At 22.5% G+C, this 27,497-nt stretch overlaps 3 protein-coding genes across 4 annotated transcripts; all 3 read right to left on the bottom strand.

Moving 5' to 3' along the window:
- Positions 1–3,980: 3,980 nt before the first annotated feature.
- LOC128955282 (F-box only protein 30-like) lies at positions 3,981–7,433 on the bottom strand. Its single transcript, XM_054300938.1, has 5 exons — positions 6,783–7,433; positions 6,388–6,705; positions 5,595–6,311; positions 4,640–4,816; positions 3,981–4,177 (listed from the first exon to the last, which is right to left on the bottom strand). The coding sequence occupies exons 1-5, from the start codon at positions 7,011–7,013 to the stop codon at positions 4,007–4,009; spliced, it is 1,614 nt and encodes a 537-aa protein (XP_054156913.1). The 5' UTR covers positions 7,014–7,433; the 3' UTR covers positions 3,981–4,006.
- A 1,042-nt stretch (positions 7,434–8,475) lies between these two features.
- LOC128955281 (histone-lysine N-methyltransferase 2D-like) lies at positions 8,476–11,789 on the bottom strand. Of its 2 annotated transcripts, XM_054300937.1 has the most exons (4): positions 11,689–11,789; positions 11,528–11,619; positions 9,422–11,464; positions 8,476–8,750 (listed from the first exon to the last, which is right to left on the bottom strand). In XM_054300937.1, the coding sequence occupies exons 2-4, from the start codon at positions 11,595–11,597 to the stop codon at positions 8,515–8,517; spliced, it is 2,349 nt and encodes a 782-aa protein (XP_054156912.1). In that variant the 5' UTR covers positions 11,598–11,619; positions 11,689–11,789; the 3' UTR covers positions 8,476–8,514. The 2 variants fall into 2 exon arrangements, with proteins under 2 accessions (XP_054156912.1, XP_054156911.1); XM_054300936.1 differs by having other exon boundaries at positions 9,422–11,619.
- Positions 11,790–12,457: 668 nt separating this feature from the next.
- On the bottom strand, positions 12,458–14,201 carry LOC128955793 (putative phospholipase B-like 2). Its single transcript, XM_054301468.1, has 2 exons — positions 14,044–14,201; positions 12,458–13,982 (listed from the first exon to the last, which is right to left on the bottom strand). The coding sequence occupies exons 1-2, from the start codon at positions 14,082–14,084 to the stop codon at positions 12,458–12,460; spliced, it is 1,566 nt and encodes a 521-aa protein (XP_054157443.1). The 5' UTR covers positions 14,085–14,201.
- Between the last annotated feature and the right edge of the window lie 13,296 nt (positions 14,202–27,497).

Here is a 27,497-nt window from a genome sequence, read left to right as displayed (position 1 = left end):
AGTATAATAATAAAGTTAAATTTCTATAGAAATTTATTCCTGGGGAACTTTCTTGAAACTTTCTCACGRAAATTTATTAGAAACTTTCTATTTGCCCATCTCTAATGTTCATTAACTTTATATATAATATATAAATTAATTGCTTTAGTATATATAATGTAAATATACTAGATATATAATAAATAATAGATAAAAGTATAAATGGATTAATATATTATAAAGTTATAAACACAATAAATTATAATCTGTAATTATTGTTAAATGTTTTTTTAAACTAATGATAATTAAACTTCTATTATAACAGTAGTATAAAAATAGTATTAAAAATAATAAGTTTATTCATCAAAATATATTAAATTATATGTTTTTAGAGTTTTAAATTATATAAAATATTAACTTTAAGATAATAACAATAAAGTCTTTAACTGTATTTCCAATTTGTTATACAATTTAAATTTTTGTTTAAAAAATAATAAAGTAAACTCTATAATTAAATATTAATTATATTTTGGGTTTTTTTATTTAAATACTATATTAGTATTCAATGAAGATTTTTGTTACATTAAATTCAAATATTGACAAATAATGTTGAATATAAATAACTTTTTTAATTAAATATTTTTTAAAAATTGTCAATTCTAAATTATTTGGAATATAGAATTATTATTTTTTTAAATTAATATAAATTTGTTTAATATTACAAATTAAATAATTTTTATTATATTCTTTATGTATTTAAGTAAAAAAAATAATTAATTTTTAATATTATTATAATTGTATTGTAAGAAAATACAGTATTTACTATAAATATAAATTCTATTAATAACAATTTTCTAGTTTTTAAAAAAATATTGAGTTATTATTACTGTTACTATTTAATAAATTTTATTTATTTTATATTTTGTTAAATAATAAAATGTCTAATATATACTGTTTTCAAAGCATATTGAATACAAACAGTTCAAAAAGTGATTTAGTTATTGGTATCTATCCTAATGAAGTACTGTATTATTTTAATAATTAAATAAATTCAAATAATTTAATTGATTAAAATTTATTAAAATTATAATTTTATTAATCATAGGTTATAAATATTACCAATAATATAGTACGGTTTTGCCAAAAGAATTCCTATTTGTATTCAACCCTGGTCAACTATTATAAACTAAAGTATTATTAAATATTAATTAATTTATAATAATAATAGATTTTGATTTACAAAAAAACTAGTATAACTATTAGTATTGCAAATGGAAATTTTGGTAAACATCGTTTAAGGAACGGTAGTTTGATTGGTATGATTGCATTGTTTCAGCAAAAGGTTTTACAATTAATTATTATTACTTATTATTAATGAATTTTCCAATTTATAAGTAATGTCAATATAAAAAAAACTAATAAGCTAATATTAATTTCATATTATTTTTATATTATTTTTAAATAATAATTGTAGTTAGCCGATTTCACCATGGCACAATTTAATTATAACGAGGACAGGGCTTTGATAGTTGATTATAATATACTTATTAAGTCTAGTTATATATTGGCAATGCTATACAGTCCTGGATATGATAACAATAAAAGTTTTCAGCAAATAATTTATGGCTTTGATTATTATATTTGGATATTAATGTGTTTGACTTTTGTTGTCATTATTTTATTTATTTGGCTTCAAAATATTATAATGAAAAACAAAAAATTTTCATATAATGATTTAGTCTATTTATATTTTCCAATTATATTAAGCAAATGTAAGAATTTTATATAAAAATAAAATATCAAATATAATAATTATATTATACTATTTAATAGATACTACTGTTAAAGATAATGGTCCAAAATTAATGATTGCATTTATAGTTTTCATGTCGTTTATTATGATTCAATACATCAATGATAGCACATATTCAGCTATTGTGTCTCAAAATCGTTATAAAATTGATAGTATTAGACAATTAATTGATGAAAATACTTACAAAATTTTAATTATGGAAAATTCATTTGATCTTCATTATTTAAAAAAAATAATAAAACTTAGTTACTATAAATTTATAGTAATAATAATAATAAAATATAATTTTATATTTAATATTTTCTAGACTTATCCCGAAATACCAGACAACAGATATGAATTCATAAATCATAACAAGTTTTTTGCATTAAGTACTATCAAAATGTTATTAAATCACAATAAAGTACTGATTCATAGTTTAGAAACTATTGAAGACTTAGACAACAATTATCGACAATATTCACTGTCCATTACACCAATGGATGATAATTCATATTATACAGGATTTATTGTACGCAAAGATATTAAAATTGACGTAAAAAAAGTTTTACAAAATGCGTATGGTTAATTATTTTATTAATTTATTAATTTTAAAAAATTTTTTTATATAAATTTTTATTCAGGTTAAAATTATTTCATTACTATGGATTTCGTAATTATCATTACAAATATTTGATTAAATTTTTAAAACTTTTGGATAGTCTTACTAATAATAAATTGAATAACAAAAATCCTATTTCAGATAATAATAATAATATTAATATTAATGATAACACTATTGTTATACAATTAAATATTAATCATTTTAAATTGTCTTTTCAAATATTATTTTATGGATATTTAATATCTTCTTTATTCATATTAATAGAAAAAATCCTTAACAAATTAATTTTCTAATTTATAATTTATAGTTAACTTATTTTTTAGCGATATATACTGTATTTAGCAATTAAATATATTAATCTAATTATCAGATAATTGTATTTAATAATTGAAAAAAAATATATATTTTACTTATTTTCAAAAATTAAATATTTAATGAAATTCCAAATAATAATTTGTCATAGATTTTTTTTAATTACATTTCTAGTTACTAATTCAAAAATTATAAATTATACAGAATATATTTATATACAATGTAATAATAATTTAAAATAAAAAATTATTTAATATTTTTTAGACTTATACCAAAATACCAGATAACAGATAAAAATTAATAAATCATAATATTTTTTGCAATAAGTACTATCAAAATGTTAGTAAATCATATTAAAATTGTAATGAAAATATTTATTTAAATATTGAATTAAAATATAACTATTTATATTTTATTAATAGTAATATTTTTAAATTAATATGTATTTCGTAATTATCATTTCAAATCAAATGTAATTTAATGAAAAACTTATTTCAGATTTTAATGATAATAATGATACTAATCATAACACAATTGTAATACAATTAACTATTAATCATTTTAAATTGGTTTTTCTAATATTATATTATGGATATTATTATCTTTTATATTCATACTTATAGAAAAAATTAGTTACAAATTATTTTTCTTATTTATTATTAAAGCATTTACAATATTTAATAATTAAATTATAAAATTTTAGCTATTAAATATATTAATCTAATAATTAGATATATATATATAAACAACAATTTAATCAACATAAGAATTTTATATTTTTAATTTTATTTCTATTCAATTAATAATAAATTTAAAATTTTTATTTAAAATTTAGTATTTATTTATATTTAAAAAATATAATAAAAATAGTTCACATCGTAAATTAAATGTTATATTTTATGAATGTACTTTAATTAAACATTTAAATGATAATAAATTTAAAAAAATAAAATAATACTTTGAATTGCTTAAATAAATATACTTAGCTAAAAAAAATTATTTAATAAATTAAAATTATATTTTGATTACTTAATAATATACTGTATTATATGTATAGCAATTACGATACACTAGACATATAGTGTAATTTATTTACTGTACAGTAATTATTATCTAACCATTATTGTAAGTAAAGTATTTATATAATTAAATAACAATTAATTAGCTGTATATCTATCTATATAAATATATATTTAATATACATATATGTATATATATACTGTAATTACAATAATTATTATTTGTGTATTAAATACAATTTATAAAATCCTATAATAAAAAACGAGTCGAGATTTATATCACAATTGTTTTTTACACTCCTTTTCATTGGAATCGACGGGTAGTTTAAACGGTTCGGACTTTGGTTCGCACACATAGTGCGGACACTGCTGTATGTGTTGTGTGACCGCATGACACGAGTCCTGTTGCCAACACGTTATCGGTGTAAATGCAGAACTAAAGTACCATTTCTTAGTAAATTAAACAATAAATTAGCTATTATTTTGTGTCATTCAAAACTAAATTAATATATAATTAAATATTATTTATTTTAAATGTATTCGTAATTATAACTGACATTTGCTATCATTACTGATATATTATATTAACTATTATTTCGTAACTATTTATAAATATATTTATTATTCAAACTATTGAAATCAAGTGCAAAATAAAAAACAAAACTAAAAATTTCATCTTAAAATAAAAAATAGACTATAATGAGGTGTGGTGTCTATAAATAGTTATTTTTATATATTAGGAATTTTCAGTAATAATATAAATAAGTTTAGTATATAATAAATACAATACATAAAAACATATGAATACTATATGATGATAATGATAGCTTTTTGTTGAGCACCCACTAGTAAATGGGTAAATATATACATTTTATGCCTATTAAATATACTGTATAGACATCCAACCCATACCTTATAGCCGACATCCCACGAGTACTTTCCGTTCTCATTGAGTGAACGCTGCCATTGAAGCGATACGAGTCCTCTTGTGTCCAAAAAAGTGCGACAAACGTCACGAAAGCGTTTGCTTGTAAGCGACAAATTGTTTAACGAAAAGCTATCCAAATGTCGACATATTGTCTGAAGAATCTGTGGTTTTGAGTTAACAATAAAAATATTAAAAAACTAAATTAAAGTCTTAAAAAAAATAATTGCTAAATGTTATCATTAAAATCAAGAAAAATAAACTAATATTGAGAATACAAAATAAACTCTTTTTTTTACTTAACACACTAATGAATGTCAAAAAAAAATATTTTTTCGATAAAAATATGAAACACAAAACAAGAAAAGTTTTTAAAAATTTAGGTCAAATAAATATATTAATTTACTTTTAAAATAAATAAACAATAATATCAAACTTTCTAAATTTAAATGAATATTTTTAAAAAATATATATACAGTAAATGAAATACGATGTAAAATAATATTTTTAAAAATCATTTTAAATACATAATAATAATTACTGTATAAACATTCGCTATTAAAGAGAAAAATATTTTTATACACTATTTATGACACTATTTGAGAAACAATCAAAAAACAAAAAAGGAATGTTTAATAACTAAAATATTGCTATAAAATAATAATAATAATAATAAACAAGAAATGCAATTAAATAAAAACAATATACCGGTAATTGTAAAACAAAATAATAATATAATTGGGACTATTATACATGAAATAACAAAATTGATAAAAATTAAAAATAGATAATTACGAGAGTAATAAAATATTAATCGTTAGTCACATATATATTGACATTGAATTTAAAAAATAAAATTTATCTATATTTTTCCCTGAAAAAAACTATAGCTATTATAATAATAATTTTTAGGTTAATTCATAATAAATTACTGTTTCAAACCTCAAATGGCAATAATGATAAACTAATTGTCTGACTATCGCAATAGATTTGAGCGTCCGATTCGGGCATTTGAACTCCAAAACTTTCGACTAATTCGTTGAACACTATCACCGATCCCTCAGGTTTAGGTGTCCAACGTTTGTGTACAAAATTGCAGCCGTATTGCCAAAGTGGACACCGGTGTTCAATCCATCCATCAATACCGCCGTGAATATCGTTATGAACGTTGCGATAGTGCCACTCGTACTCATCTCTGCGAAACTCTTGTGCGCACCGAAATGTATACATTAGTTTAGGCTTCTTCTGATAGGCAGCTATTGTTCCCATATTGATATCAAGTGACAGTGAGTTACACTGTGGAAGGGCCGGTGCCTGAGGTATCGTTGACTTAGTGGCAGCGGTGCTGTCCAACAAACTGTCCGATGGTTCAACAACGGCGGAAAAATCCAATTTATTTGCATTACTTTTAATGTTATTACACTTAGTATTGTGATTATGAGACATGCAATGAGTGTTCTCAAGTAGTTTAGCGCAAACTGAACTCTGAAGACCCGGTGGACTCTGGTGTTGTGCCCACGGACTTGAGTCGGAATCGTCCTCCGATACGGACAGTGTTGATGTGGTCTGACTGTTGGTCGGCGATAACGATGGCGAATGAGATGATGAATGTTCTCTATTGGTATTGGTTTTGTCAGTTAGATGTAGACCACGATAGGGCTGTTCTCATAAAACAATTAATATATATATATATATATTTCAATTAAAATTATACAAAAACTATGCGTTAATTTACTTTTAAGGGAACGGCAGGATATTTAAGTGTCAGGTAGTTCTTGAAGGCCCGTTGTGTCCGCTTTTCAGCTGTCCATAACTGTCGAAGCATTCGCTGATCGCGTAGGGCCAGTGCGACGTCCAAATGGTTAACATTGAGTGACTGCGGCATAACATTTGACATTTGAGTAGTCAATCGGCGCTCTCGTGTATGAACTGGCCATCGATTCCACTCTACCGTACAGTGTATGACGTTTGCCGAACAGTGTAGCAAATGTGCGGACATGTTCTTGCGGTATACGTGTACCGGACAACCGTTACACCAATTAAGACACTGAACCTGTGATCGGGGGAAGAACAAGACATTCAGTGGCCAATCACCGCTAAAACAATCGGTGACCACAACAACAAACATACCTTTTGGTGTTGACATATAAGAAAATGTTCGGTAAGTTTACATTTATGCATAACCAATGGACAATCCTTGTTATTACAGTTGACCAGTGGACACACTGTTTGGCCACCAGCGGCGGTAATCGTCGTGTCGTTGACACCATTGAATCCGCAACTCTTTAACCGACAACTGGACGGCCGGATACACGTCTCGCAGTGTTTGTGTATTTCATACATTGACGATGTGTTGACCATTTCAATGGATATTATGACATATGATATACACAACAACAACAGGTTTTACCCCCGAAAGTGGTCACAAAATGTTTGACTTTTGCGATAATCAGTAGAAAATCCAACAAAACATTTGAGACAAAACAACAAATATTTTTTGGTTCAATTATTTACAGTATTTTCACGGTTAGTGTCCACACAAGTGATGGACAAACAAACAAACAAAACAAAGTGCTATTATGTGAACATAATATATAGCGATTCGGGTGACCGCAAGTCGGGCCTCAAATGTCGGCCAAAAAAAACAACAGCTGATTGTTGTATGTGTTATACAATACAGTCAAACACAACAACAATAATAACAACACAACAGTTGTCTATCTATTGCTTTACACAACAAACATATACAGAGTCTGTGTGTTTGTGTCACTCAATCAATGAGTTTTTGATGTTTTGTTTTGTTGACTAAACTATTGAATTCATATCCAGTAGTAGTAGTAATACTATAACTATAGTCTGTATTATATTATATATGTATTATTAATGTAAGAGCAATATTGTTATGGGAACCCATTGACGCGTTTTGTGTGTGTAATAGAACCTTAAATACTGTTTTTTTAGGATAAATAAATTAATGAATGATTTTAGTAGTTTTTAAAAAATTCTTATAGTAAAAGTTTTTTAAAAATTAATGTTTTTTTTTTAAAAAAAACATTGTATATTATAATTGACAATTTGTATGACCAGATACTATCTGGTTACTTGTCAGAGAGGGAGAAAGAGAAAAATTTATTTTTTTATATTTATCAATCGACTAAAATCCTAATTGTTTATTTGTTAAAAACATAGATTATAATTTTATTAAAATTTTTAATTTTGATGTCACACATTTTAAAAAATATTAAAATTCTAAGTTTAACTTAAAATTTTACATCACTTAATAGCTGAAATCTACTAGAAAATTGTTAAGTGATATCTAAAAATAAGTTAAACTAACTAAAAGTTTATATGTAATTTAAGATTTTAATTTTTATTAAAATAATAATTGATAAATAATATTATTAAAAAATCTGTGATTATTATTATTGAGTAATCATTTTCCATAAAAAACTGGCCAATGGCTTACTTTCTTTAGTTTTACGTAGACATCCATTTCCTGTATAATTAATTAATAAATTTATAATTATAACTAAATATTTAACAAATAAAAATCATAGATTATAGATTTAAATAAATTCTAAATAGATAAATTTGTTTATAATTATAATATTAATGATAATAATTAATTATCTACAATCTATTAACTATACTTTTTTTACAAAATATACAATAATTAAAAAAAATAATTTTTAAAATTCTAAATTAAGATATTATAAATATATTTTTTTACATATTCAATATAAATATTGTATTTAATATACATATATATATAAATTATATACAGTATAGATAGAAATAAAAAAAACTATTTATTATGTCACTAATATTTTAAAATTTGGTTGGTTTGGGATTATTATTATTATTATTGTCGTTGTTGCTGTTGTTGTTGTTGTTGTTGTTGTTGTTGTTGTGGTATATTGAATATAACAAAACTTGGTGGTGTTGTTGTAGTAGATGTCGGTCCAAATATTACAAAATCAGGTACAGGTGCAATGGTAGTGACCATGGATGTAGCATTTTTGTTGGTACCCTTTAGGCAACTACTAATACCCGATTGAATTTGTTGTAGTTGTGGTCGTTCAACATTTATTGAAGCCTCTATAAAAAAATTAATTAATTATTATTTAGTATAATTTATTAATTATATTTTAATCAAAATTTAAGTTAACTTAAATTTAAATAAAAAATAATTAGAATATCTATAAAAATTAATAAAACATTATTTTAATTTTTTAGACACTAATATTCTCATTTTTTAATTTAAGTATTTAATAATTACCGGTATATATATAATTTCTATCATATATTGTAGTTAAATAATTAAAAATTATTTTAGTTATTTTTTACATTAAATATAAAAAACTAGTCACTTATTTTAAAATTTTTACTACAAATAACTATTTTTATTAGTTATTTTTTTAAATACTAAAGAATTTATAGAAATTATTTTTTTATTTTCCTGAAAAACTTTACTTGACCTCAAAATTTTGAAATATTTTAATACTTTCCTATAACCAAATAATATTAAACTCTACTTTAAATATAATTTAGAGAAAGTTTTTGGTTAATTAAAATTAAGCAAACTTTAATCAATTGAATTTTTATTTGTATTAGTATTTAGTACATTAAATATATATTTTTTAATAATTTTTGTTTTATTTGATAATTCAATTTATAATCTAATAATCTATTTCTAACTAATTTGAAATCATCAGATATGATCACTATTGTTGATATAGTTGTTAAATAAATGATACGTTAGTCCTAACCAGCTATTGCTGTTGCGTGGGCTGATAATTGTTGCTGTTGTTGTTGAGCACCGGCACCATAAGCAGCCTGTTGTTGCTGTTGTTGTTGTTGTCCTAGCCCTCCCACACCAGCAATGCCTGCCTGTTGTTGTTGTTGCTGCTGTCCGCCTACACCAACAGTGCCTACTTGAGCTTGTTGTTGTTGCTGTTGAACACCGGAACCTAAAGCGGCTTGATGCTGTTGCTGTTGTTGTTGTTGATTAGCACCGGCACCTAAAGCAGCTTGTTGTTGTTGTTGCTGCTGTTGTTGAGCACCAACACCTAAAGCAGCTTGTTGTTGTTGTTGTTGTTGTCCTACTACACCCACACCAGCAACGCCTGCCTGTTGTTGTTGTTGCTGTTGTTGTTGAGCACCGGCACCTAAAGCAGTTTGTTGTTGTTGTTGTTGTTGTCCTACTACACCCACACCAGCAACTCCTGCCTGTTGTTGTTGTTGCTGCTGCTGTTGTCCGCCTACACCGGCAATGCCTGCTTGTTGTTGTTGTTGTAATTGTTGACTAGAACTTGCGAGTCCAACCCCACCCAAAGGTCCCAATCCTATGCCGGCATGTGATTGCTGGGATTGTTGTTGTTGTTGCTGTTGTCCGCCCAAACCAGCTATGCTTCCCTGTTGTTGTAATTGTTGACTAGAGCTTCCCAATCCAATTCCACCCAACGGACCTAATCCTAAACCTGCCTGAGATTGCTGTGATTGTTGTTGTTGTTGAGAACTAGCCCCTAAGCCACCGATACCCGCTTGTTGTTGTTGTTGCTGCTGTGAACTGCTACCTAATCCCAGCCCAAAACCACCAACTCCAAGGCCGGCATTTGTTTGCTGTTGTTGTTGTTGCAATTGACCCACACCACCACCACCACCTCCTTGTTGTTGCTGCTGCTGCTGCTGCTGTAGTTGTTGTTGTTGTTGTTGTTGTTGCTGCTGCTGCTGCTGCTGCTGTTGTTGTTGCTGCTGTTGTAGTTGTGCTGCACCTCCAACACCACCACCAATAGTATTACCAAATCCTAATCCAGCTGATGATCCAAAATTAGGCACTTGTTGACTGCTACCTACACCACCACCAAAACCACTTATACCGGTTCCTACACCTCCGGCATAAGATCTATAAATATTTAACAATTGTTGTTGTTGTTGTTGGTGTAGAGCATTGATGGCTGTCTTTATTTGAAAACAAAGATTTGTTATATCATTAATCTCTTGTTGTTGTTGTTGTATTAATTGATTTTGAAGATTGTTATAAATTCCACCATTAAATCCATTAGAAGACGAATAAATAGATGCGCTATTGATTATACCAGAGCTTTCTCTTATCAAAACCGGAAGTACAGTCGAGAACCAGTTATTAAGGCCACCACCACTACCACTACTACCGAATTTATTAGAACCGGTAAGTCCATAATTGACACCATCAAGCAATGTGCCGACTCCTTGTCCTAGACCACCACCTAATAAGCCACTTGAAGAGCCCCCATTCCCACCATTACCACCGGTTAATCCGTAATTAACACCATTTAATAAAGTGCCAACAGAGCCACCAAGTCCGCCTCCCAGTAGGCCAGTACCACTTCCACTTCCACTTCCACTTCCACCTCCTAATAGGCCATTTCCAGAACCATAACCACCACCATTTACCGAGCTTCCTGACTTGCCAGTTAGACCATAATTGACACCATCAAGCAGTGTGCTAACTCCTTGTCCTAAACCTCCACCTAATAAGCCACCTGAAGAGCCCCCATTTCCACCATTACCACCGGTTAATCCGTAATTAACACCGTTTAATAAAGTGCTAACAGAGCCACCAAGTCCGCCTCCCAGTAGGCCAGTACCACTTCCACTTCCACCTCCTAATAGACCGCCAGCGCCACCAGCACCACCTGCAGAGACTCCTGATCTGCCAGTTAGACCATAATTGACGCCATCGAGTAAAGTACTGATACCGTTGCCCAATCCACCGCCAAGAAGACCGTTTGACTGTTGTTGTTGTTGTTGTTGTTGTTGTTGTTGTTGACCTGTTAGACCATAGTTAAGACCATTAACCAATCCTTTTACCCCTTCACCCAAACCTCCCGTACCTAATACTGAACAATTAGTATTAATTGTAGTTAAAACTAATACAACTGCCGATACAATCGTCCACTTCATATTGATTTTCAGTTATTTTTAGCTAATTGATTGATAAATAAAATTAAAATAAAAATAAAAATATAGAATTTGTTAAATGATATAAACATACCAGGATATTTAGAAAACTAACAATTAAATAAACGTTAACACAATTAGAAAAAAATTCCTGTTAAATAATTAATTAAAAAATTTTTAATATTGTTGATGACACATATGGATAGTTAAAATGGAGTAAAAATTAATTTTAAAATATTATAATTATTTTTAACTAAATATCAAATTAAATTGATATTAATAATTAGAGTATCCAATCAAAGTATGTTAACTTTTTTTATTTACATATAAAAAAAATTACAGCAATTAAAAAAGTAATGTATCCATGTATCATGGCACTTTATTATAAAAAATTATAATATTAATTTTATAAAAACCGAGAAAATTTTTTAACAGTTATAAAATGTCTAAAATATATATCTTAAAAATATTTTATTAAAAAACATTTTTATAAAAACTTTGATTAAATACTCTACTAATAAATGAAATAATATACCGGTATATAAATATACAATATAATAATCAAACACAAAACATAATATTAAAAAAAGGAAAATTTTTAATATTTTATAGCAATAATTATTATAAGCAATTTAGATTAAATAATTTAATATTTAGTAAACATAATTAACTAAATATAATATTACTATTTATATTTATGTAATTTAATTAATAAATAGTTAAATTCTTGGCATTTTTAGTATTGATAAATAATAATAAATTTCAAGTCATTAAATTAATATCAACTTTTAACAATAATTTTAGTTTAATTGTAATATTAATTTATAGTAATAAAATAAATTTATGTTAAATTAAATCCAATTTCAGACAATAGTATTGGTTATTGTTGTTGTTGTTGGAAAACTAACATTTCTAAGACTACTGGGCGCCCACTTAACGTGAACCGGTGGGAACTGGAAAGTATCGGGTTGTCCGCTATGTAGGACACCAACAATTCGGGTGTTTGACCACTGAAACGGTGGCTGCTGTTCATATGTAGGGCCACTGTTGGCAATCATCTCAAGTTTGCTAAACAAGTCTTTGTTTGTCATTTTGACATCAATAGCACCGTGAGGTCGGAAACCTAGCGAACTAAAAGGATAGTGACCATTGGGATCATTGAGATCACATCGGGCCGCTATAGCGTATTCACCCGTATAGGGAGGCGTGCAATTGCATCGGGACAGTGGGTCGTGTTTGAAGTCATTATAGCGCATGAGTCGGTAAAGTGAGGACATGTCTGTTACTTGTTTGGCGTTGCGTCGGAATATCAGAGCTCTGGCCGTCTTATTGTACGTAAAAAAGTCGCCGTATTTCGTCACCTGTGATGTGTAGTCACTCAAATCATAGACTCCCTTAAAATACGGAACATTATATGAGGGCCAATAGTTTTGTTGCCGAAGCACATGAGTCACATCTCCAGACTCGACATAACCGGGCAATTGTTCCAAAACCCAGAGCACATCATCGGGTAATTGTGCCGGTAGTGTACCCTTTTTGTACTTATTATAGTCAACAATCATAAACTGGTTGTTATAGGTACCCGAATTGTATTTTCCGAAAATTTGTGACCACTCACGACCCGATCGGGCCAAACGATTGGCTACAGTGTTTCGGATAAATTCAAATACCACTTTGTCGGCCACAACATTGGACCACAAACTGTTATTATAATTTCCGATAGACGTCTCCAGTACTGTCAGACCACTGTTGATGAGATAATAATCATCGATAGAGAAGATGACACCGGGATATGAACTAAAGGCCTGTGATGTACCCGAAATGTTACTATAATTCATATTATATCGTTTGACTAATCTTAACATCCAAGCATAGGTTGTCCACGAATTATGTGACACCAATAGATCACTGCCGTCATCGAGTACTCTGACGATTGCCGAACAGTGGCCATCGTTGAGATCCACAGACTTGACCTTTCGCTGTAGAACCTGTTCGAGTTCACCGCATTCGGTAATTAAGTTCATAAGTATAAGACCCGTGACATTGACATTGAGATGCGGCGAACCGGGAGGTCTGATGCCATACATTGTCGATCGATAGCCATCTTCGAGACCCGTAAGCTGTGTCAGTGTTAGCTCTATTTGATGCCAGTATTCATCGCTATTGGCGTACAGTTTGATCTGTGATTTCATAAACTCAATGTTTTTGGCGATAAATGCAAATAAATTTTGACAAAATTGTTTTTCTTTATCACAATAGTGTCGGATATTGTTATCCCAATGGAGTTGAATTAAATCTGCTGTTAGTAGGCCTTCAATGAGTCCAAAATAATAGGCCTGTCGTGAGTCGTCCAGCGATTGATTTGAGTGAATGTCTAACTGAGCCCAACTATTTCGATAAATAACAATAATGTAAATATAATTAATTATAATATTAATTATTTGATTACCCGGTAGTATTGATACTATTGTCATAGACAGCCCATGTCATCCAATCGTTTATTTCATCAATACTTTTGTTGACATTTTTTAGGTTTCCGTCGGTATCAATATAATGAATAACATTTGCATTAATTATGTTTATGTTAAATATAACAAAAACACATAATACTAATGTAATTTTAAATATGTTCATTGTTTTATTTTTATTTAAAACAAAAAAATTTAATGTCACTACAGTATAACTATTTTTTTGTTACTGTATTAACAAATGACTATTAAAAGTATTCAAAAAGTATCTGTCCTTCAAATTGTCAACAAATACTTATTGATTACTCGTAAAATATTTTAAGTACTTTTACTAAATATAATAATTAATACAAACTTAGTATTAATAAGTTATCAGTTGATTATATATAAAATGTGACCAAAAAAATTTACTAAAATAAAACAATTAATGTTAAGTTAATATGATTTCTAATAATCAATGTAACAATATTTTATGTATTAAACTATTAAATACAATGTAGATACAATTTAGTATATAAATAAATATAATATATATAATTAAAAAAAATATCAAAAAACACTTAATAAAAGATAATTTTTTATTTAATTATAAAGATTAAATAAATATTAAAATTCAATATATCATATATATCATGTGATTAAATTGTTTTAACTATAATATTAATATTTATATAATGTAGTAAAACAAATAATTTTCTTCAATTTAATTTCAAATTGTATTTATTTGCAAATATTTGTATAACATTATTTCACTGATTTGTTTTATTGTAACATTAGTATTGATTTTTGTGTTACAAAGAAAAACTTAAATAATACATAATAAATAACAAAATAAAAATAATATGCAATGTAATCATAATTAATTTAAATTCAGACTTTATTAAATGTCAAATATATATATATACTGTATATAAATTATATAACTAAATGGCAAATTACAAGCTATTTAATTTGTTTGAAATTATCGATGATGGTGTCAATGTATTGTTTAGTATATCGGAAAAAAATAATATTACTGATAATTTTGTTATCGGAATTTTAGATAATACGGTAGTAAAACATCTATTATTATTGTTATTATCTAAATCTTAAAATATTTATAGATAACACAATTAAATAAAACTGCATATCAAGTGTGCCATAAATTTGATTATATTTTACCAATTATTAAGAATAACTACAAAATTAAGTATTAAATATTAATATCTAGTATATAACTATTTTTATTTATTACTGATTAATTTTTGATAATTAATAATTATTTGTTTAACTTAAAAAGTTATAGTATACGTGTTGTAAAATCATTTTTTCGGAAACATCACAAAAAAGATAATACAGGGATCGATATAAAGAGATATTTTGTTCAAAATGTTTGACTTTATTTATTTAAAAAAATAAATTATTTATTATAAAAAAAAGTAATTAAATATGTTTTGAATATTTATCTAGAATATAACCATGTTGCTAACCAATTGGATACTTGACTACAATAGACATAAATTAATTGATTATTCATATGTAGACGTTGGCAAACAATCAGCAATTTTATACTCACCAAACATAAACTTTTCAACCGATACATTCAGAATATTTCATATATTTTCCAAACATTTTTGGACTTATCTTTTAATTTCATATATTTCTTTAGTAATTATTAATTGCTATCAGAAAACCATATCAGTTATGTTTAAATTGTTAATCGATTATTTTGGTTTGCTTATCTTTAAAAGTAAAAATAATTTATTTTTAAAACTTTAAACATTGATATAACTTATAAACATTAAGTATGCTAATAGTATATTTGTTTAAAAATATAAAAATTAGGTATAATTGTAAAGCAATATCATTCAAAACTATTACTAGGAATTTGGTTAACAAGTTGTCTAATAATAATAAATTTGTTTTACACTGATTTGCGATCAATGATTATATTAACTAAAGAGGATGTCATCAATAATTTAGATGATCTTATGATACGTGATGTCAACATTTTGATGCATTCATCGAGTTATGAATACAAACGAATGAAAAATGTAATTTTAATTTAAATTTAAACAATAATTTAATAGTATTTTATAGATTAAACAGCGATTAAATATATAAATTAAATATAAATTTTTGTTTATTTGATTACTTTTTACATTTAACTGCATATTAATTTAAAATTTATTCAAATATCAATTAATTTTAAAACTATTTATTTTTTTCAAGGAATCAAATCGTTTAGTTACAAAAAGCATAAAATTTAAAACGTTTGAAAAACTATCGAGTTTTAAGACAATTGTAGATTTAATTAATAATCAGACGGTAATAGTTGGCGACAAATTAGCACTCAATAATATTTTATTGCTTTACAATGAATTTCCATTAAAACTAACCGAAGGTAACGGTTCTGTATTATTGGATGGCATTCCTCTAATCAAACATTTGAATACAACTCTCAAATCAAAATTACTAATTATGTAAATTTATAGAAAAAAATTATATAATAATAATGTAAACATTAATAATGATTAATAATATTTATATTTGATTTAGATTTGGAAATTTAATGCACTCTGGTTTATATCATCAACATTTCAAACGTAAACTATTTGCTAATCACATAAAAACTATGATAAATATGAGTGCAAAACAAAATCTTATAAAAAGTCAAATAATTATCAATGAAAACAAATATAATATGATAAAAGTTAAGTTAGATAATGTTAGATTTGTATTTGTCATATCAATTGTTGGTTTTAGTATATCATTAATTGGATTTTTTATTGAATTATATTATCAAAAACTTTACGTTTTAACATATTGATTATTTTATATTATTTATTGTAGTATATAAATTATAATATAATGATTAAAATTTATAAATATTTTACAAATATTGTTTATTATGTATAAATTTAATTATTTATTTTGAGTATTAATATTTTAATAAATCAAATAATAACTATAGCAACAATGTTGTTTTGCATTAAATATTATAAATAAAAACATGTTAAAGTAAATAAAACTATTTAGTTAATATCGTATAGAATTTGCTAATATTTAAAAAAATAAATTTAATATTAAACTAACATAGCACATTATAAAATAAAATATAAAAATTTTATTTAAAACACAGTAAACTACATTAAAAATACAATACAATATTTATAAAATTAGTATAAATAGATATATTACTATTAAAAATAAATTAGAAAATATTAATGTAAGTTTTTTTTATAAATTTTATTTGCATATAGTTTTTGAATTGTCACAATAGTTTTACAAAAATATTAGTCTATTTATGTAAATATAATTAAATAAATTAATACATTTATACTGTGATATATACTGTAACATATTTATAAAATATAACTTTTCGGTGACATTTAATTGATTTTACTATTCAATAAATACAGTTTAATTTACTTAAGTATATTTGTTATTAATGTACAGTATATTACAAATATAATATTTATTATTTAATATAAGGATGTATAGTATAATTTTTTAAACTTATTTTTGTAAATTATTTAATAATTTATGCGTTATTTATATTAACTAATTAATATATAATATATATATTTATATAACTAAATGTCTATTATAAATTATGAAAATTTGTGTACATTTATACCTAAAAATAAAGTTTACAATTCTGTACAACAATTAAATAATACAAAACTAATTATTGGTTTAGTTAGTTATTGGGTACGATAGTTTTATAGTAATTAATATTTAATTAAATAAAAATTAATTTTTAAAAAATAATATATTTTATTAATAAATTTTCAATATATAACCTTATATATATATATATATTTAATTTAAAATAAGTTGGAAAAAGTGAATGAGACATTTTATAAAGATTGTCACAATTATAACTATATATTAAAACTTATTGAAAATAATTTGCATTTAAAGTAAGTTATTTATATATATATATATATATATATATAGTTTTGTCAATTAATTATTAATTTTTATTGTTAAAGTTTTAGTATACGTTTATTCAATCCGAAAACTGTTAGTAAAATCAATAAACCGGGTAAATCTTGGACCTCTTCAATGGCTTATTTTTATTCAAATGTAAGCATTATTTTTTTATAAATTATTATTTATAGTTATAGTACAGTATATATTAAATTTAATGTAAAACTATAATTTTTTAATACTATTGTTTATCAATTAATAATTTTATTTTAATAAAGCATATATATATATAACTTATTTTTTAAATACTGTTTTTTATTTAGCTTATATCGACATATGCAATGACTATGATTATTGATAATAATAGATATGAATTATTAGACTTTTCAAATGTAGACACTTGTAGATTGTCATCGATATTATATTCATCTAAAATCAATTTTTCAACCGATTTATTTAGAATATTTCAAATATTTTCGACAAATATTTGGATATATTTACTTTTATCTTATTTAATAATTACATTTATGAATGCTTATGATAAATATTTAAACATAAAATTTAAGTTATATTTTGACTATTTTGGTTTGTTTCTATCTATGGGTAAATATTATATAATTTATATACATTGTTATTAAAATATTATTATTTTAAGTGTCCTATTTGTAATGTTTGTTTTTTATTATTTAAGGTATAAACATACAAAAATATCATTCAAAATTTTTAATAACAGTTTGGTTGATAAGCACAATACTGATAAAAATGTTATTTTTTAATGACTTTTTATCAAAAATTATATTAACTAAAGAGGATTATATCAATAGTTTAGATGTTCTTATGTTTCGTGATATTAAAGTTATAATGACTAAAGAAAATTATGAACACAAACTAATGAAAAATGTAAATATATTTTAATTAAAGTATTTTATAATAATTAGTAATTTTATAATTATTGTTTAATTTATTAATAATTATATTTTAATAAATATTTGTTGTATAAACTATGTTTAATGACTATACTTATCAATGATTATATTATTAGGAATCTTGGGCTTTGATTAGGAAAAATGTTATAACAAAATCATTTCAATTTATTTCAAGTCTTGAATCTATTAATCAAGTGGTCAGTCATCAAACAGTACTTATAAGCAGTAATTTTATGACATATGGTTTGATAAAATTTTATAAGGAGTTCCCATTGAGACAAACTAATGGCAACGGATCACTAGTTTTATATGGTATTCCTATTTCTAGACATTTGGATACTATTATAAAAATTAAACTCAAATTCATGTAAATAACTAAATATATATATATTATTCATTTAACATTGTATTTATAACCCATTAATTAGTTAGTTACTAATATTTTATGAATAAATTTTTTAGGTTTAAAAGTTTAATGGAGTCGGCATTAAATGAGCAAAACTATTATCGATACTTATTATCTATGAAACTATTTTTTCAAAAATTTATTATAAATAATCAAAAATCAATACAAACACATAATAGTGATAATCATAATGATATAATCAGAGTAACAATAAAAAATGTTATGTTTATTTATTATATGTCATTAATAGCAATATTTTTGGCAATTGTTTGTTTGATTATAGAATTTATTATAAAAAAGAAATTCAATGTAAATATGTAATAAATTAAACTTTTATTATATATAGTTAACATAAATAAACAAATTGTTTTTTACAAAATGTAGATATATAAAACTTAATATATAAATATTAATATATGTTATAATTCATAACTAATTATAATTTAACATAGTATATAAAATAATCAATATTGTAAATATTAATTTATATTATATTTATGAATATATGAATTAATATATTGTGTAAAAACAGTTGTAATATTTTACAACAAAATTATAAATATGTGTAAATTAATAAATAGTAATTTGATTTTAAACCAATTCAATGTTATAAGTAATAATTCATTGGTTATTGGATTAAATGAATTTACGGTATATAACTTAATATATTTAATAAAAATTTAAAAGATTTAAAAACATATTTTAATTTTTTGACCAAATAAGTTAAAAAAGATCAATGAATATGTTTATCACTTATGCGGTGAAAATCTGCAGATTTTAAATATCATAGAAAATTATTTACATTTAAAGTAAGTTTACTAAAAATATTTAAGACTATTAATTTTATTTAGAAATTTTTATATAGATATTATGTTTTTGTTATGCAAAATAATATTAATAATAATAATCAAACAATTAATAAAACTTTCTTCACAACAATGGATTACTTTCGTACAAATGTAAGTAATTTTAAATATATATTAATACTATAAATAATTTGATAAAATAACTCATATTTTCTATTATAGAAAATATCAATTGTATTAGATAATTATGTATTGGACCATGGTAGATTTCAAATTGTTGATTTTCCATGTGTTAGTGTAACTAAATTTTCATCAATACTTTACTCAACAAATCGTAAATTTTCAACTGATTTGTTGAGAATATTTCGTATATTTTCTGATAAATTTTGGATTTGTTTAATGATATCATATATTGCTATTACTTTTTGCAATACATATAAACAAACTATTTGTATTAAATATGAATTAATTGTTGATTATTTTGGCTTGTTCATTTCAAAAAGTAAACAATTTAATAACTAAATTATAAAATAATTTTATATCAAATTAAAATTTTTGATTTATTAATTTATATAATAACTCAGGTATTAAACTAAAAAAGTTTCATTCAAAATATTTATTAACAATTTGGTTGTTAAGCTCATTGATTATAATAAATTTATTTAACAATAAACTACTTTCAAAGATTATATCGACCAAAGAGGATGTCATCAATAATTTTAATGATATCATATCACGTGATTTACAAATCATAATGAAAAACGGTAGCTATGAATACAAATTAATGAAAAATGTAAGCAAAATAATTATATTTATTTAAAAAAATCACACAATTTTTTAATCATAATTATTTTATTACAAATATTGTTAGCAATCGTGGGATATATTTAAACAGAAAAATATAAAATTGATTAAATTTAAAAATATTGCTAATTATAACTTTATGACAAAACTAATTAACAATAAAACAGTTATCATATCAACGCAAGTAATAACAGCTCATTTAGTTGACTATTATAAAGTACTTCCATTGAGACACACTATGGGTAACGGTTCACAAGTTTTATTTGGTTTTCCTATTGTAAAAAATTTAAATATAACAATTAAAAATAAACTTATATATATGTAAGTATAAATTATTAGCAAATGCTTATTAAACAAATAACTAGTTAATATGTGATTGTTTTTTATCTGTTTTTAAAAACATAAATTAAATGATAGCATTAAATTGTCATTTAATATTTTATAAATTTATGATTTTTTAAAAATTTAATTAATAATAATTTTACTAATAATAACTTAATAATAATTATAGGTACAGACAATTGAGTGAATCTGCAATATATAAACAATATTACAATCGTTTCCTGCTTTCAATTAATCAATTGACAAATAAAGTTAACTCAAAACAGTCATCAATTAATTCACAATTTATTGAATTTGAAGATCAAAATCACACGATTAGAGTTACATTTAAAAACGTTTTATTTATTTATTACATATCATTTATTTTTATGTTTTGTGCAATAATTTGTCTTATTATAGAAATCTATTATAATTTTCTTATTTGTAGATTTTAAATTTAATTAAAAATCAAAATCATAAATATTTATTATTTATTTTACATTATATCTAATAATAGTTATAATTATTTTATATTATCTTATCGTAATTTAATAATTTTAATATTATTATAAATTAAAAATATAATATAAATAAAACTATTGTAAAGTTAAAGTTTTATAATAATTTTGACAAATAATTATCATTAAATTATTATTTATTGAAATAAATCTAATAAATTGATTTTTTAAATTCAAAAATCAACATTTAATAACATTTACAGTATTTTAGATATCAGTTGCTAACACAATATTAATAATTTAACTTTAAATTTAAATAAAATTTATAATAAATTAAACTTAAATATATTCAATATAAATAACCAAATATTTTTTTTTTACAAAATGTTAATAAATAAATTTACGTATATGATATATTTACTTTATAATAATAATTATATAAATATTATATATACAGTACATATACAATATCTATATATAATATGTACTGTAACAATGTACTGTATATATAATATACATAAATTAATTTATAAAATATAATTAATATATAAATATTAATGTATGTTACAATTTATAATAAATTGTATAATTTAACATAGTGCATAAAATAATCAATATAATCAATTTTGTAAATATTAGTTTACATTAGATTTATTTATATATAATTTAATATACTATATAAAAACATATCGTACAAACAGTAAATAGTTTTTATATTTTACGATTTAGTTATAAATATGTGTAAATTAATAAATAGTAATTTGATTTTAAACCAATTCAATGTTAATAATAATAATAATAATTCATTAATTATTGGAGTATATGAATCTATGGTATATATATATATATTATAATGAAAAGTTTTAAAATTAATATTTATATTTTATTCAATTAGTTAAAAAAGATCAATAATTCTGTTTATCAATTATGCGGTGGAAATGAAAAAATTTTAAATATTATTGAAAACAATTTACATTTAAAGTAAGTAAAGTAAAATTTTTAAACATGCATTTAATTTTATTTTAAATATATATACAGATATGATGTTTATGTTATACAAAATAATATTAATAATAATAATCAAACAATTAATAAAACTTTCTTCACAACAATGGATTACTTTCGTACAAATGTAAGTAACTTTTAATATATTATAAATTATAAAATTTGTAATAAAATGATTATAAAATAAATGATTTGATAATAAAACTTATTTATTAAATTTTAGAAAATGTCTATAGTTTTAGAAAATTATGTATTGGACCATGGTAGATTTCAAATTGTTGACTTTCCATGTGTTACTACAACTAAATTTTCATCAATACTTTACTCAACAAATCGTAATTTTTCCACTGATTTGTTGAGAATATTTCGCATATTTTCTGACAAATTTTGGATTTGTTTAATGATTTCATATATTGCTATTACATTATGTAATACATATTGTAAACATATAACAAATATATCTATTAATATTAAACTGAAATTATTTGTTGATTATTTTGGCATGTTCATTTCAAAAAGTAAGCAATTTAATAATTAAATTATAAAAAAAAATTTAACAAAATCATCTTTCAATTGATAAATTTTATTAAAATTAAACATTTTAAAATTTGTATAACAACAGGTATTAAAATAAAAAGTTATCATTCAAAATTTTTATTAACAATTTGGTTGTTAAGCTCAATGATTATAATAAATTTATTTGACAATAAAATCCGATCGAAAATAATATCGACTAAAGAGGATGTCATCAATAATTATATGGATCTTATGTTACGTGATCTGCAAATTGTAATGAATACCGGAAGTTATGAATACAGACAAATGAAAAATGTAAGCAAAATAATTATATTAAAAATAATATTAGATATTATTAACATATTATTTATATTAACTATTTTTTGTAAACTTATTCTAAAGCAATCGTGGGATTTAATACAAAATAAAAATATAAAAATGATACCATTTGTAGATATTGCTAATTATAACTTTATGACAAAACTACTTAATAATCAAACTGTTATCATATCATCGCAAACAACAACAGGTCAGTTAGTCGACTATTATAAAGAACTTCCATTGAGACATACTATGGGTAACGGTTCACAAGTTTTATTTGGTTTTCCTATTGCAAGAAATTTAAATAAAACAATTAGAAATAAACTTATATATATGTAAGTAAAAAATTATTATTAAAAGCTCAGGCATATTAATTAAATAACTAATTAATACATTATATTCTTTGTTTTTTTTGTCTATTATAAACCTAAATCAAATAATAGCATTCAATTGTTAATTAGTATTACAAGTTATAAATTTTTGATAATTTATTTAATTAATTATAATTTTATTAATAATAACTAAATAAAACTGTCACTAATAGTTTATATAAGCATGGATATTTGAAATAGATATAAGTTTGATAATTTAATACTAAACCTTAATTTATTTTAAAAATTATTTGAAAATTATTTAATTTTTAATATTATAGATATAGACAATTAAGTGAATCGGCAATAAATAAGCATTATTTCGATCGTTTCCTGCATTTAATTAATAAATCGAGAAATAAAGTTAACTCAAAACAGTCATCAATTGATTCACAATATATTGAATTTGAAGATCAAAATCATATAATTAGAGTTACATTTAAAAACGTTTTATTTATTTATTACATTTCAATTATTTTTATGTTTTGTGCTATAATTAGTTTGATTATAGAAATCAGTTATAAATCTTTTAAATATATTTTAAGATATTATAGATAGATCAATTAAAACATACATTACTGTATAATTTTATATTTACATGCATTTTATAAAAAAATTAATAATAATAACTTATTATTTATAAGTAAAACTTCACACATATTATTGTACGGTTAATAACTAATAAAATAGGCTTTAATGAGCTCTATATCTAAGTTTGTTTAACACAGTTAACTTAGTATTAGATAAAAAAAGTGGATATATTTACTGTAACTCTTATGTAACATTTGAATCGTATGTTTTGGGACTTATAGTCTAATTCAATAAATCTATTAAACTATGAAAACAAAAGATATATCGGCGGTAACCTATTAATAGTCTTTTATTTTTACAAATATAATAAACATATTAACAATAAAAATAATATTTTAATTAAATAATCAATAATTAAAGAAAAAAAAATAAATTGTGAGAAATATATGTTAAGAAATAATAATTTATTTTGTTATAAACATTTAATTTTTATAGTAAACATATTTAATTAGTTTTAATTATAAACATTTTTAAATTATTGTTACAACAAATTGCCATATAATTAACAAAACTAAATAATTTCTGTTATATAATTAATTGAACTGTAAAATTTAATTACAATAATTTTGTATAATTATATAATAATCAATATAATTTATTTTATTAATATTATAAAATGTTTTAATGTACCGATAATACTGTACATTAATTAAACTCATTCATTTATGTATAACTTATAAATAATGTAAAATAATTAAATGATTCAAATATTTTAGCAAAAACTACTAACTTATAATGTGCACAGAAATAAATAGTAATTTGTTTACAAATCAATTTAATGAAACAAATAATTTTTCGTTAATTATTGGAATAAATAAATCATTGGTATATTTAATAAAAATATTAATATTTTTAATATTAATATTTTTTTTCAAATAAGATTAAGAAAATCAATGACAGTGTTTATCAAATATGTAGTGTAAATAATTATTTTTTAAATATAATAGAAAATAATTTACATTTAAAGTAAGTAATTTTTAAAGTATCTGTAAATATTACTTTTAAAAAATAATAATATAATATTTACAAATATAAAATTTAATTGAGCTTGTACAATTTTACATTTTAATTTTTAAAAATTATTTATTATATATATATATTTTAGCAATCGTATAACATATTTAATCATGCTAATTTAAAAGTCACGCAATTAAAAAATATTAATACTTATGATTTTATGTTAAAAATAATTTACAATAAAACTGTTTTCATAGCATCACAATCACGAACAAGTGATTTAGTTAAAACTTATAGAGAACTTCCATTGAGATACACAATGGGTAACGGTTCGCAAGTTTTATTTGGTCACCCTATTTCAAGAAATTTAAATGTTATAATCAAAAATAAACTAAAATACATGTATGTCTTAAAATGATTATATAATTTAATTAATACAAATCATTCATATATCTAAAAAAAACTTTCATACATTTTAGTAATAACTAATTATAATGAATACCAGTTTACTATTTTTCCAATAAATTAATTTTGCTTTTTACTAATTTACTAACTTTTATGTTAACATTATTGTCTAACATAACTAAATCTTATATAAGATAATTATTATATTGCCGATTAACATATGTTTATTAATTTATTATATTATAGGTATATAACCTTGGTTGAATCAGCAATTATTCAACAAAATTATTATCGCCAATTTATACTTTCAAATCAATTTAGTAGAAAACAAACATCAATTTATACACATATTATTGAATATGAAGATCAAAATTTTATCATTAAAGTTACATTTAAAAATGTTTTATTTATTTATTACATATCATTTATTTTTATAATTTTAGCTATAATTTGCTTTATTATAGAAATAAACTATAAATATTAATATTTTATATGTTTTAGTTAATACAAAATTTACAAACGCAGATTAAAAAAATTAAATAACAATATTTTTAAATGTAATTTTTATGATATTTTACTAATTTGATAATAGTGATTTTAATAATACAGTACATTCTAATTATTAAAAAAATACTATAGAAAAATGTTATTAATAATAGTTTATTATAAGTTATAAAATGAATATTTCATAGAAATTCAATTATAAATATTACGATTTTAATTTAGAGTTTTATATAAAACAAATTAAATCAATCTTTATTTAGTATAATGTGTTATTCATTAACGTAATGATTATGATTAATATAAAATGTTATATTTTAATTGAATTTCTATTGAAACGTAAATTTAGTTGTAAAAAGCTATTTACTATAAATATAATGAAATTCAATTAAATATAACATTTATAGCTTTATAACATAAATACAAAAAATATAGTTTTTTATAATTAAATAATCAATAATGTACTTCAAAAAAACAAATTAATTTCTTAAATTTGAGAATTATTTTTTATCTAAATGTCATAATAAAAAAATATTGTATATAAATAAAAAAACAATTTTAACGTAAAAATTTTCTATTATAAGTAATCAAATATATAATAGAATTTATTATACAATAAATACAAATATATGTTATTATAATATGTGTACAAAAATAAATAGCAATTTAATTTTAAGACAATTTAATGAAATAAATAATACTTCATTAGTTATTGGAGTATATAATTCTATGGTATTATTTTTATTATAAATATTAATAAATTTTTGTTTAAGCACAGTATTAATAGTGAGGTTTTAAAAATATTTATTAGTTGCAGAAAATCAATGAATCTATGTATAAAATATGTGGTGAAACACACTTTTTATTAAATATCATTGAAAATAATTTACATTTAAAGTAAGTTATTAAAAATATTTTTCTTATAAATATAATTAACAGTTGAATTTACAGATACAATATTTGTATTATAAATGATGATTTCAATAATTTTACAACATTTAATAAATCTATGGGTTCAACAATGGACTATTTTCTAACTAATGTAATTATATTTTAAGTAAATTATTTACAATTAACTAAAATATTATAAACTAAATACTTTTATTTAGAAAATATCTCTAATTTTAAAATA

The sequence above is a fragment of the Oppia nitens genome, unplaced genomic scaffold, assembly GCF_028296485.1.
Source record: "Oppia nitens isolate AA-2021 unplaced genomic scaffold, nextdenovo-longstitch-racon4-pilon3 scaffold2_pilon_pilon_pilon, whole genome shotgun sequence".
Lineage (NCBI taxonomy): Eukaryota > Metazoa > Arthropoda > Arachnida > Sarcoptiformes > Oppiidae > Oppia > Oppia nitens.
The sequence above is the reverse complement of the archived record's forward strand: the minus strand, read 5'-3'. Positions and strand labels throughout refer to the sequence as shown.

Coding starts and splice junctions, on each gene's coding strand:
- LOC128955793 (XM_054301468.1), bottom strand. CDS start 14,084: ATGACATGGGCTGTCTATGACAATAGTATCAATACTACCGG. Junction 13,983..14,043: donor AATAGTATCAATACTACCGG/GTAATCAAATAA, acceptor TTATCGAAATAG/TTGGGCTCAGTTAGACATTC.
- LOC128955281 (XM_054300936.1), bottom strand. CDS start 11,597: ATGAAGTGGACGATTGTATCGGCAGTTGTATTAGTTTTAACTACAATT. Junction 8,751..9,421: donor CCACGCAACAGCAATAGCTG/GTTAGGACTAAC, acceptor ATTTTTTTATAG/AGGCTTCAATAAATGTTGAA.
- LOC128955282 (XM_054300938.1), bottom strand. CDS start 7,013: ATGGTCAACACATCGTCAATGTATGAAATACACAAACACTGCGAGACG. Junction 6,706..6,782: donor TTATATGTCAACACCAAAAG/GTATGTTTGTTG, acceptor CCCCGATCACAG/GTTCAGTGTCTTAATTGGTG. Junction 4,817..5,594: donor TATCATTATTGCCATTTGAG/GTTTGAAACAGT, acceptor TCAAAACCACAG/ATTCTTCAGACAATATGTCG.